General features: G+C 47.7%; 1 protein-coding gene across 1 annotated transcript in view; it reads right to left on the bottom strand.

Annotated features, from left to right (window-relative positions):
- Nucleotides 1-13,013, bottom strand: part of PPP1R2 (protein phosphatase 1 regulatory inhibitor subunit 2) — a 31,203-nt gene extending 18,190 nt beyond the window's left edge. The window contains exons 1-4 of the mRNA XM_073358979.1: nt 12,687-13,013; nt 2,335-2,442; nt 1,687-1,767; nt 1,240-1,346 (exon numbers count right to left, since the gene is read on the bottom strand). Coding sequence (XP_073215080.1) covers nt 1,240-1,346; nt 1,687-1,767; nt 2,335-2,442; nt 12,687-12,862 — 472 coding nt within the window. The 5' untranslated portion in view covers nt 12,863-13,013. The remainder of the gene's footprint in view (nt 1-1,239; nt 1,347-1,686; nt 1,768-2,334; nt 2,443-12,686) is intronic.
- Between the last annotated feature and the right edge of the window lie 400 nt (nt 13,014-13,413).

The following is a 13,413-nucleotide window of genomic DNA, read 5'->3' as shown; positions in this document are numbered from 1 at the left end:
CCTATAGAGAACTTGAACAAATCACTGCAGAGGCCAGCAGATCAAGCCTTGCTTGCCAGCTAATTGCCAAGAGGCAGCTACCAGGGGCATATTTTCCAATCGTAGAAGAAAACCTCTTTCCACCCTTCCCTAAGATCCCAACCTCTGAACATGTGCTGTAGTTTTTCCCTATGAAATAGGTGCCTGGTTAGGGTATGACAATTCACCACAACCATATTAATCTTTGCTTCTTGGCAGCCCCAAGTACAGCTTCAACTTCCTTGTCAGAAGTGAAACTGAAAGTTCACACTCTAGAAATGGAGAAGTGGGACCAGAAAAAATGAGAAACAGCAATACCTCTCTGCAGTCTACATCAAACACCTGGGTTTGAAACCCAAGATGTTTCACGGTTTGACCATTCTGTTAAAATGCTATAGTCCAAGTTAATTCAGAGTAGTGTCTGCTTTAAAGCTATACTGAAACAACCTATTGAGGAATCGCTACGGATAGCCTGCTAGCTCCCTCTTCCAGCTGATTCATGGAATTACATTGGCTGGAAAGTGTAGTTGCTTTTCCTGCCCATTGAGAGGTAAAAGTGCTATACAGATAGCAATAGACAGGTATTAGTGATAAAGTCTAGGGCTGTCAATCGCCATTAACTCAAGCGATTAACTCAAAACAAATTAACCTGATTAAAAAATTAATGATTAATCAGTTTTAATTGCAAATATTTGTAATAAACAATATAAAGTGAGCACTGTACCCTTTGTATTCTGTGTTGTAACTCAAATCAACATATTTGAAAATGTAGAAAACACCCAAAAATATTTAAATAGTATTCTATTATTGTTTAACAGTGCAATTAAAACTGCGATTAATTTTTTAATCATTTGACAGCCCTAATTAAGTCCAACTGAAAGGTGTGCAGATTAAGGGGTAACCTTCCAAAATAAAACCATCTCTGGGTCAATACACTAGCATTTGTGGAAACTACTCCCATTACCCTCATCTACAAGAGCTCCTCCAAGACAAGTGAGCCTGATCTTTATGCACTTGCTCCCAGACTAGTTTAGTAGCTGCAATTTAATCAAACCAAATTTGGAAGTATCCAAGTTAACAAGGAATCTAAGTTACCTCCAGAGAGCTGTTTCTCCATTTTCAGATCACAGCATCTTTCTGATGGATGGTACATCTCTTCCTCCTCAGACATTTCTTACTGAAAGAAACAAACTATTCAACAACAGAAAAAATAAAACCTACCTCGTTCTTCAGGCGTTAACTCTTCATCCTCATCCTCCTCCTCCTCTTCCCTGCACTCTTCTTCTTGAGCTAGAATCTTGGGTCCTTTACCTTCAGCTGCCACTAACCTAACAAAAACGTACACGAAGACGTGCTGAAGCAGAGTATCAACATCTCATAACAATTAAGTACTCAGCTTGTATGTATACATAAAAAACCTTCTGGTATACATAAAGATACTTTTGTCCATCATTTAGGACTAGTGTCTCAAGTTAAGTTCGAATTTACTCTGCAGAAAGTTTTGTTTTCAATGGTGTCATTTGCATAGGAAGCTACTACTCAGCATGAGTAGGCATAGCAAAATCCAGCTCTTAATAAAAACAGTAACATCTACCCAAAACCAAGAAATTACTCTGAAGACAGACAATTTTCAAACTTTATCAATGTTCTATTGCCAGCACCACTTACTTTTTAGCTAACACATCTGCTGTTACAGGTTCATTCAATTCTGAATCACTCACTGCATCTTCATCGTCCTCTCCAACCATACTAGAAAGACAAACATGCAAGAGAATTAATTCTAAACTATCTCTGATAAACATTTTGATCAGTAGTGCAGACATTAGACAGCTTTACTTATTTCAGTTCAACTATTCCTTTAAAACTCAATTCCAGGTTTTTCTTTTTCTGGTTTAAATATTTTGATGCAAACAGTTTTGTTTCCTGTTACACAGATACTAAGTCTATTCATTGCAAGACCCTGCAATGTAATCTACAGACAAAAATGTGTAAAGCTTAAAACATTTAAAGCTTCTCAACATCAATTTATCCCCATTAAAAATGCTACAAAATATTCACCCTAAGCCTTTGTTTAAAACATGTAACATACTTCCAAATGTACCCTAAGTTACTGTTGTCTCATCCAACTCTCATTAACTCATCACTTACAATTCAGATGGATTACCTGAACCCTGTCACGCAGTCAGCTATAGTTCTAGCAGATACAGTATCATTCACAAGCTTAAGTACGCTGCTAAACTACTTAGGTGTAGTCAAGTATTGTGTCATACTCAATTATTAAAGAATGTTTAAGTGAGAATGTTTAAGTGAGTTTACCTATGGTAGGGAGTGCTTGGTTCATCTATTTTCATTAAACCATAGTCCTTGCCTGCTGGATGGTACGTAGCTAGGATGTTCATTTCATCCCACTTTTGGGACTTTTTACTGAAATGAGAAAACAAAGAAAGTTCGTTTCCCCATATGCTAAAAGACATTTTATTCTCTTTTGACAAGGAAACAGAACATGCAGGTCCTCCTTTGGTTTCCATTTCCTGACATATACAAATAGGGAAAGGTCAAGCAGATGGCTGGGAGATTCCTTGAATTAATAAGCAAGGAAAAAAACTAATAAAATATATTTTGAGACAAGCACTGTTATAAATTATAACTTCATAGTTCTAGTAAGTGAGCGGTTTTCAATATTTTTTGCAAAATAGATGTTAGACCTCTTTATAGTGCTCTGCTATTAAGTATGTGCTAAATGGAGAGACAGTGACCGAGCAAGTTATGAAAAATGGAGGTAGAAGAGTATGAATTACTGAGTCTTCTGCCTGTCATGAGTATTTATACAACTTAAGTGTTAGTTATCATGTGTATTTTTACACTGTCATGGGGTACACATGAATGTTTTCCCTATAATCTCTGTTCACAATAAGGACTATTACACTAAACAAGAACTTAGAACCACAGAGTTAGAAGGAACTGCAAAGGTCATCTAGTCTAACCCCCAATGGGGAGCCTCAGGTGCTGGTTATTATGTTAGAAAATCCTACCAGATGCCTGATCATCTTTAGGCCCCTAAGATCTGACCCCATATCCTCCAGGGTTTTAAAATTAAATAGATCTCATCTTCTCTCACTGGATCCGGAACAAATCCCTGTGGAACTCCACTTGAGACCTCCTTCCAATCTGCCATCCTTTGATTAATAGTTACTCTGTTTGTGGTTGTTTAACCAATTATGTACCCACTTAATGGTAGTTCCACTGAGCCTGCATTTCTCCAGCTTACTTATAAGAATGTCATGGAATCATAGAAGATTAGGGTTAGAAGAGACCTCAGGAGGTCATCTACTCTAACCCCCTGCTCAAAGCAGGACCAACACCAACTAAATCATCCCAGCCAGGGCTTTGTCAAGCCAAGCCTTAAAAACCTGGAAGGATGGAGATTCCACCGCCTCCCTAGGTAACCTATTCCAGTGCTTCACCATCCTTCTAGTGAAATAGTTTCTCCTAATATCCAACCTAGACCTCCCGCACTGCGACTTGAGACCATTGCTCCTTGTTCTGTCATCTGCCACTGAGAATAGCCTAGCTCCATCCTCTTTGGAACCCATCTTCAGGTAGTTGAAGGCTGCTATCAAATCCCCCCTCACTCTTCTGTACTGCAGACTAAGGGCTTGGCTACGCTTGCAAGTTACAGCACAATAAAGGAGCCCCAGGCGCACTAGCTCACTACCTGTCCACACTGGCAAGGCACGTAGAGCACTCTGATTCTGTGGCTACAGCACTGTTGGTACTCCATCTCGGCGAGTGGAATAACATTTGCTGCGCCCCCCGCTGGAGCACTGCAGTGCCAGTGTGAACGAGGTGTTGCATTACTATGCTCTGATCAGCCTCCGGAAAAGTCCCATAATCCCCTTAAGTCAAGTGGCCACTCTTGTCATTGTTTTGGAACCGCTGCAGGAATGCGGATATGCCCTTTGAAAGCTCTGTTTCTGACAGCCAGTATGCTTATCTGCTCCGAGACAAAGCAACCATTAGCGTGGAATGCTGTGAGAGAGAGGGGGAGGCAGAGGGGTGAGGGGGGGTCTGCTGCTGTCTGAACTTACAAGAGAGTATGCTGACATTCTCTCAGCCCCACAAAAACCCACTCTCTCCCCCCACATACACACAACACACTCCCTGTCACACCCCCACCCCACCCCCATTTGAAAAGCACGCTGCAGTCACTTGCATGCTGGGATAGCTGCCCATAATGCACCGCTCCCAATGCCGCTGCAAGTGCCGCAAATGTGGCCACACCAGTGCGCTTGAAGCTGTCAGTGTGGACAGACTGCAGCACTTTCCCTATTCTGCTCTCCAAAGGCTGGTTTAACTCAAAGCGCTCTACATCTGCAAGTGTAGCCATGCCCTAAATAACCCCAGTTCCCTCAACCGCTCCTCATAAGTCATGTGCCCCATACCCCTAAAAATTTTTGTTGCCCTCTGCTGGAATCTCTCCAATTTGTCCACATCCTTTCCGTAGGAGAGGCAAAGCTGCTTTTGTAATGAGCCAGCTACTCCCATTCCCTATTCAAGCCCAAATTAATGGTATTAAATTTGCAAATGAATTTTAGTTCTGCTGTTTCTCTTTGAAGTCTGTTTCTGAAGTTTTTTTGTTCAAGTATAGTCACTTTTAAATCTGTTATAGAATGTACAGGAAGATTAAAGTGTTCTCCTACTGGCTTTTGTATGTTACCATTCCTGATGTCCGATTTGTGTCCATTTATTCTTTTACGTAGGGACTGTCTGGGAGAAGGGCATTGCTGGCACAATCTGCAAGGGCACCAAAGAGGGGCTACAACTAATTGTGTTTTCTTTTTCAGATGACTAATGTGCTTTGGAAGCAAAAACCAATCCAGCACCAAAGAAATTCACTAAGTATAAGAAACAGATCTCAACATTAAAAATCCTACCCAAATGTTCTGTTCAAATGTAGTGTGAAGTAAATGTTACTAGGAAGTGAAAAACCATATGGTGATGTTTTGTAAATTGAAAAAAAAAAAAATCCGTGTATTAAAACTAGGAATTAATATTTTGAATCAATTGTACAAATTTTAAAAATATGTATTTTTAAAAATATTTATTTTAACACTTCAGGTAAAACTAAAAATAGTAAAAAAAAAAGATTGATATGCCATAAACTGGAAACAGGTCCAAATGACTTAGGCCCTGTGTACACTGGCAAGTTTCTGTGCAGTAAAGCAGCTTTCTGTATTGTAACTCCCGAGGCACACACACTGCCAAGCCACTTAGTGCACAGAAACTGTGCAGTCGCAACACTGTAAAAAAACCACCCCGATGAGAGGTGTACAGCTTTCTGCGCCAGGAGTACAGCACTGCAGGGCCAGTGTAGACACCCTGGTCGATTACAGCGCTGCAATTGGCCTCCGGGATGTGTCCCACAATATCTGTTCTTGCCTCTCTGGTCATCGGTTTGAACTCTACTGCCCTGCCCACAAGTGACCAACCGTCATCACCAGCTTGTAAATTCCTTTGAAATTTAGAAGTCCCCTTCCTGTTTGCTCGGTGATGCGTGCAGTGGTCTTAGCGCATCTTTCCAGGTGACCATGCCTGCTCCATGCATCAAGCGATCCCCCTCTTGGAGCAATGCTGAGCTGCTGGACCCCATCGGGCATTTGGGGAGAGGAGACTGTCCAGTCCCAGCTGCGTTCCAGCCACATGAATTATACCACCTATGGCCAGATTTCACAAAGCATGACAGAAAGGGGCCATGACCGGAACACACTGCCATGCAGAGTCAAAGTGAAGGAGCTGTGGAGCAAACTGCTGCTCCAGTGCTGCGCCCATGAGCTACCGATTCTACAAAGAGCTGGACGCAATACTTGGTGGCAACCCCACCTCCACTGCAAAGGCCACTGTGGATACTTTGGTGGCTCACATGCCAGTCGAGAGTGGACCGAGTCAGGACGAGGAAATCTTGGATTTCGATGTTGAGGGGCACAGGGACCCAGAGGCAAAGGTCAGAGATGCATGCAGCCAGGAGCTCTTTTCTACCCTGGAAGAAGCTAGCCAGTCACAGCCCTCGGATCTTGGAGAAACACAAACAAGAGAGGAGGCCCCTGGTAAATGGATTTGATTTTGGGAATTGCTAAAACAAGTTGTTGGGGTCAGGAGGGTTGCAGAAAGCAGACTTGTGCCTGTATGATGTGTGTACCACCACATGCCTAGTCTGAGCGGCGGAACAGGCTGTTGATTGACTCCCTCACTTCATGGGAATCTGCCTCAGAAACCTCCGGGAAACTCTCATTGAGAAACTTAGAATCTGCTGCTGCAGGTTCTTTGGCAGAGCTTCTTTGTTTCTTGCCCCATAACAGTAAGTTTCCCACATCACTCTGCTGTCACGGTGGGACCACTGGTGCACACAGGCAAGCCACAAAAGGGCCAGGCAGAAGCCACAGTCATGGAGAAGACCCTCCCTTGATTCCCTGCTCACCCTCAGCCACGAGATATCTTCCATAATGAACACAGCCTGAGGAAAATGTGGGGACAGGAATGATTTTCAGGGCCCCTCATACAGTGCTGGCTGTGCCCAAGGGCCACGTGCCCAGTGTACAGTAGGGTCCGGGAACAGTGATTTACCCTGCCCCTGAGGCTACTCACCATTTTGGGGTTCTTGTGGCTCATGTCTGCTTGCCTGGGGTCAGCCAGTTAGTGACAGGTATGTGAATAGTGGCTGTGTTTTAAATCACTAAATCAGTGTTCTGTGTTTTGAAAACAATACTGCTTCTGTAAAATGTTGCATTTTGGCTTCACAGAGATGATCTTAGAATCCCAGCCTCCTTCGTTATCGCCAGCTGAACGGCTGCGTGGAATTAGGAAGCAGCCACGAAGAACTAAGGAGGACTTTCTGCGTGATGTTATGATGCACTCTGCGGCAGAAAAACAGGAATTGAAGGAGTGTCAGGACAGCGAGAAGAGGGACTGAAAGGAGAATGCAGCAATCCAGAATGGAGCGGCTCTTAAACGTTATGGAGCGCCAAACAGACATGGTCCAACTGATACTAGCATTGCAAAACAAGCAGCTCCGCACCCGCACTCCCCTGCAGCCACTGTCACAGAACTCTTTCCCATGCACCCCCCAGACACCACCAGTACACTCTTATCAATCTCCTGGTTCCAGTCTGCACCCGCAGCATTCCACTCCTCCCCCATCACAGTACAGCACTGAGGACCCCCCATTCCCACTGCACTCAACAGCCATCCCTCTGCAGTTTGGCCCTGTTGAAGTACAGTACCCCCTGCACTGTACTCCAAAGGAGAAGGCTGGATATGATCCCTGGACATGCATAAATCTTTAACCATCCCGGTACCCCACCTCTTCCTGGGACCTTCCCTTCCCCATCCCGCTCAGTGCTGATGTGTTTTTTTGTTTGACTCTCTCCGGCTGTTTTTAATAAAAGAATTGTGTTGGTTTGAAAGCAATCTTTATTCTATTAACTGAAAACAAACAAACAGAGCCCTGCAAAGCAACAGACAATTATCTTAAACCTTCATATTGCATCGTCTGCATCAATCGCAATCACCTCCTAGCATTACAAGCACCGCACTCCCGAGCATAGCAACAAATATTAGTGGCTTTCAGCTTCAAATTGCTGCCTCAAGGCATCCCTGAACCTTATGGTCCTGTACTGCACCCCTCTAATAGCCCTGGTCTCTGGCTGCTCAAACTCAGCCTCCAGGTGCTGAGCCTCAACAGTCCAGCCCTGAGTGAAGCTTTCACCCTTCCCTCCACAAATATTATGGCCAAAAGCACACAAATATTATGGCCAAAAGCACACTCAACAGTCATTCTGCACTTGCTCAGCCTGTTCTTGAACTGCTCCTTGCTGCTGTCAAGGTGCCCCGTGTATGGTTTTATAAGCCATGGCACTAGGGGGTAGGCAGGGTCTCCCAGGATCACAATGGGCATTTAGACTTCCCCTATGGTGATCTTCTAGTCCAGGAAGAAGTCCCTGCTTGCAGCTTCCTGAACAGGCCAGTGTTCCAAAAGTTGCGTGTGTCCTGCACCTTTCCAGACCAGCCTGCATTAATGTCTGTGAAACAGTGATCCAGAAGTGCCTGGAGAACCATTGAGAAACACCCCTTGCAATTAATGCACTCGGTGGCTAGGTGGTCTGGTGCCAGAATTGGAATATGCATGCCATCTCTCGCCCCTCCACAGTTAGGGAAGCCCATTTGTGCAAAGCCATCCACGATGTCATGCACGCTGCCCAGAGTCACGGTCTTTTGGAGTAGGATACGATTAATGGCCCTGCACACTTCCGTCAACACAAGTCCAACAGTCGACTTTCCCACTCCGAACTGGTTAGCGACCGATCGGTGGCAGTCTGGAGTAGCCAGCTTCCACAGTGCAATCACCACATGCTTCTCCAATGGCAGATCTCATTCTCATGTCCTTGTGCAGCAGGGTTAGGGCGAGCTCAACGTGCAGCCCCATGAATGTGGTTTTCCTCATGCGAAAGTTCTGCAGCCACTGCACGTCACCCCAGACGTGCATCACGATTTGATCCCACCTCTCAGTGCTTGCTTCCTGAGCCCAAAAGTGGCGTTCCACTGTGGTCAGCACCTTCATGAATGCCACAAGGAATCTCGTGTCATAGCGAGATCAATGTTGCACTCCTCTTGCCTTTGCAGTTTAAGGAATAACTCCACTGCCACTCATGATGACGTGTTAGTCAGAGCAAGCAGCATACTGGTCAACAGTTTGGGATCCATTCCTGCAGACTGAAGAGGCAGAGAGCGCACAGTATGCAAACCGTTGAAAGATAGCCCCAAATGCAGATGGAAGCACAGGGATTGCTGGGATGCAAAACGATGCATCACAGGGCATTGGGACAGGACCCAGGATGCCCCGCGACCCCCTCCGCCTTCCCACAACTCTTAGCGGCAGAAAAGGAAGACATGCTTTGTGGGATAGCTCCCCAGAGTGCACCGCTCTGAATACCACTGCAAGTGCCAACGTGCTATTGTGCAGGCAGCTGACAGTGTGAACACACAACAGAGATTTCCCTTCAGTGCTCTCTAAGAGGCACTGTAACTGCCAGTCCTGTAACTTTGCCAGTGTAGACACTCTCAGGGTTAAATCTATTAAGGAAATACAGTATAATAATATTCAATTTATTTATATGCCAGTGTTATTAACTTTTACCCATCTGCAGCCATCTAAAGAATTGTGCCAACTTGAAACTGGTCAAAAATGGTTAAAGAACTGTTGAAAGAACTTTATGGAGAAAAATTTAAACTTTAAAATGTATAAACCCGCTGAGATGGGGCAGCAACATAATGGGAGGAAACCTGACAGGATCAGCACGGGAGCTGAGCTGTTTTAGACTGGTATGTCACTCTGAAACCAAGCTGACATAGATACGCTGGAGGAACATGACAAGGCATTTCAGTAGAAGCTAGCAGCATGCACTGAATGAGTAAAACCAAGGGCTCATTAATGACACTTTATTAACTGTATATAATATACAATGTAACTGTTTACAATAAAGTACAAGAAAGTTAATTTGTTACCATATAAGGTAAAAAACAAAAGCAGTAACATGCAGTACATGGAAGACACATGCTATACAAAATAAAAGTGGCCTGAAGTGATATAAAGCAAGAAAAAATATCCTTTTATCACCACAGAGAAGTAAAAATTTGGTACAAGGGAGGTAACCCTAATTGGTGCAGGATAAAAAAAATATTGAACAAGGGTCCAAACCATTAAGTTACATGTGTGGGGGTGGGGGCGGACTTAGGAATGTTACCATTCGGAGTACTGGAAAGCAATACAACCCATATGGTTTGTTTTCCCTCCTCAATTACTGCTGCAAGACAATGAGAAGGTCTGGGAAGCCCAAGACTTTTATTGCTAGTCGCACCTGGCGGACACTTACATGTCCAGGTATAACGCCTTACAGACCGAGCTGCCAGCATGTGGGTTCAGCACGTGGGAACAGTGTCACTTGAGAGAAGTGACAGGAGTCTAGGGTAATGTGCTAAAATGGTTTGAGTCCTTCCTAGAGGGATGCACCCAACAAGCAGTGATAGTAAACTGCACCGCCACCCTACTAGACCCCTCATTCATGGGGTTCCACAAGGATCAAATCTCTCTTCAGTCCTTTTCAGCATCTATATGCAACCATTAGATGAACTGGTTAGTCAACATGGACTCACGTGCCAGCAATATGCAGCTGACACACAACTCTCTACCTATCGTTCACGGTATACGAGCACACCACTACTGCCACCAAGATGGCACAATGCTTGATGAGATCAGTTGGCTGAATCAGAACCTGAGAAAAACAGAAGTGATGCTTGTAGGCAGAAGAAAGAATTTTGAAGAGTCTGCAGTTATGGTGCACTCTGACGGAAAGTCTACACCCCAACCTGGCCAATTCAGTCCGTAGTCTAGAACTATTTCTGAATTCCTTGCTGACACTGAGCTCTCACATTGCAATGTCCATAAGTAATGCTTTTTAACATCTGGGACCAATGCTTTCCAACGTATCTTGGCAGATGAAGACCTAGCCTCAGTTATTCATAGAATCATAGAACATCAGGGTTGGAAGGGACCTCAGGAGGTCATCTAATCCAACCCCCTGCTCAAAGCAGGGCCAATCCCCAATTAAATCATCCCAGCCAGGGCTTTGTCAAGCCTGACCTTAAAAACTTCTAAGATTCTACCACCTCCCTAGGTAAAGATTCACACCTTTATCACTTCTTGGCTGGACTACAGCAAAGGGAAATACTTGAACACAAAACCTTCAGCACTTAGGAAACTCCAACTACTACAAACAGTTGCAGCGCACCTCCTCAGCAACACAGACTACCATCACACCTGTCTTCTGCTCTCTTCACTGGCCTCTCACTGAATTTTGCATCATTTTCAAGATCTCAGTCCTTATCCTCAAAGCACTCCATATCTTGGGCCCAGCACACTTAAAAGACCATTTAATGGGTTGGGACAAAGACCGTGGTCAGCAACTTCACTCCTCTGGCACAATAGAACTCTTCTCTAGGGGTGATCCGAGACTGCGGAATAAACTACTCCAGAAACTAAGGACTAACACAAACCTCATCACTTTCCCCGCCAACTGCAAGGCGCATTTCTTTGACCTTGCCTTCTCTAATCTAAACACACAGCAACAGGTATATTAAAAAAAAAAAGAAAAGGACAACTCCACATGCTTCTCCCTCTGGAAAGAGAATGAACAGCACATAACATACACATAGAAAAAACACTCAGATACCAAGGAGATGATTGTTATATAAAAACCTATATAGAGCAGAACATCACAGAGCAGGCAAAGTACTGTAGTGGTGATCACACCTGAATAACTGAAGATGTATCAGTAAAGCCACAGAATGTTGTTTTGTGAATATGCAGCAGACATGTACGTACTGCTTTAGGTTTGTACCCACCAATCTATCATATTGTACAGTACTGCAGGGGTAGTCAATAGGTGGATCGGGGGGACCAAATCCAGACTGCCAGATGCTTTTGAACAGACCCTCAAATCTTTTTATTTGCTGATCATCATTAATGTTATTTTTACTACACTCTTGTCTGGAATCTGGACCTTAACTAGACCTTGCCCAAGAAACATGGACCTTGGCAAAAAAATAACTGACTATCCCTGCAGTACTGTGTGTATATATATGAATAAGATTGTGACCTCCTTGGGGCACAGAACCTGTTTATGTATGTACAGTACCATGCACACCACAGGTACTCAATAACTTATAAGCCACTTTGATCTGTAAAGTGTTCACAGGGCTCTAGAGGTTCCTGGCAAGTCTTCAGTGTATATACCACCTTTACTTTTCAGAAACACTGTGAAATGAAATAAGTATAGGAATTGTTTTAAAAGGACACTTTCAGAACAAACCCCATGCATTTAAAGTGAATCCTTTGCCTGTGCCACTAACACCACCTGAAGCAAGACTCCTGAAGTTTAGCTATTAATGTGGTTTGATTTTACACTTTCACCAACAGGGGCATAACACCCAACGGATCCATTCCTGTCACCGGGCTGGGCGAGGAAAGGGGGCTGACTGGAGGAGAGCTCGCATGGGCCAGCGCCAGCCCAAGGCGCCCACACACCAGTGCCCAAGGGCCTTGGGCTAAGGGGCAGGCAGAGACTCCTCCGCCCCGCAAGGAGAAGGGGCTGGTGGCCTGCAGGGCCAGTCCCGCTCCAACCCCTCCAAGAGCAGACTGGCCCCAAGCCTGCCGCCCCAGGGCCGGCTGCTCCAGGGCTCCCCTCAGCTGCTCCCTGGGGCGGGCTCCCGGGCCCGGCGAGGGCTGCCCCCGGGGGGCGCCCGACGCCGGCGGCTCCCCGCGCAAGGGAGGCAGGGAAGGAGGGGCGGCCGAGGGGGGGGGGGTCGGGAGAGGCGGCCGGGCCGGGGCCAGGCCTGAGGGAGGGGCGGCCGGCCCGGGGGGGGAGGGGCGGCCGAGGGGGGGGCAGGCCTGGGGGGATCGGGGGGGGGGGTCGGGAGAGGCGGCCGGGCCGGGGGAGGGGTCGGGGGGGGAGGGGCGGCCGGGCCGGGGGGGAGGCGGGCCCTCCGGCTCTCTCCCCCTGCCCTGGGCTACCCGCGGCTCTGACGGGAGTCGGGAACCTGCCCCGCCCGCGGCTCACCCCTGCTCGTCCTCGAAGGGCCCGGGCGCGGGGCTGGGGCGGCGCGGGGGCGGCGGCGCCGCCGGAGGCTGCGCGCTGCTGCGAAGGCCGCTGCCGCCTGAGCCCCGCTTCTTCAGGATGCCTTTGATGGGCCCGCGCCCCGCCGCGCCCGACGTGGAGGGGGCCGGGGCCGCCATGGCCGGGCCTCTCACGCGGGGACGGGGGCGGCTCCGGGGGCCCCGCGCCGCTTCGCTCACTCGCAGGCCCGCGCCACAGAGCAGCCGCGCCGCCACTGCGCATGCGCCCGGGAGGCCAGGCCTGCGCCGTGAGGACACGCGCGCCGCAGCCCCCGCCTCCGTCACAATCGGCGAGGGGCGGGGCCGGGCGGCTGGGCCGGAGCTGCGTGCGCAGCGGCTACCCCGAGCCCAACCGACGCGGCGCGCCCGTTGGCGGCATCGCCCTCACACCCCGCCACTGCCGGGTCAGCGCCTCGGAGGGCGGGGCGCGCTCCCGCGGCAACGAGCCGCCCCTCCCCCACGAGCTGCCCCCTGAGGACGCGCGCCCCGGCGGCAACGAGCCGCCCCTCCCCCCACGAGCTGCCCCCTGAGGACGCGCGCCCCCGCGGCAACGAGCCGCCCTTCCCCCCACGAGCTGCCCCCTGAGGACGCGCGCCCCCGCGGCAACGAGCCGCCCCTCCCCCACGAGCTGCCCCCTGAGGACGCGCGCCCCCGCGGCAACGAGCCGCCCC

This window comes from Lepidochelys kempii, chromosome 9 (genome assembly GCF_965140265.1).
Source record: "Lepidochelys kempii isolate rLepKem1 chromosome 9, rLepKem1.hap2, whole genome shotgun sequence".
In the NCBI taxonomy this organism is placed as follows: domain Eukaryota; kingdom Metazoa; phylum Chordata; order Testudines; family Cheloniidae; genus Lepidochelys; species Lepidochelys kempii.
Note: the sequence above shows the minus strand (reverse complement) of the source record. Positions and strands in the feature narration are given on the sequence as shown.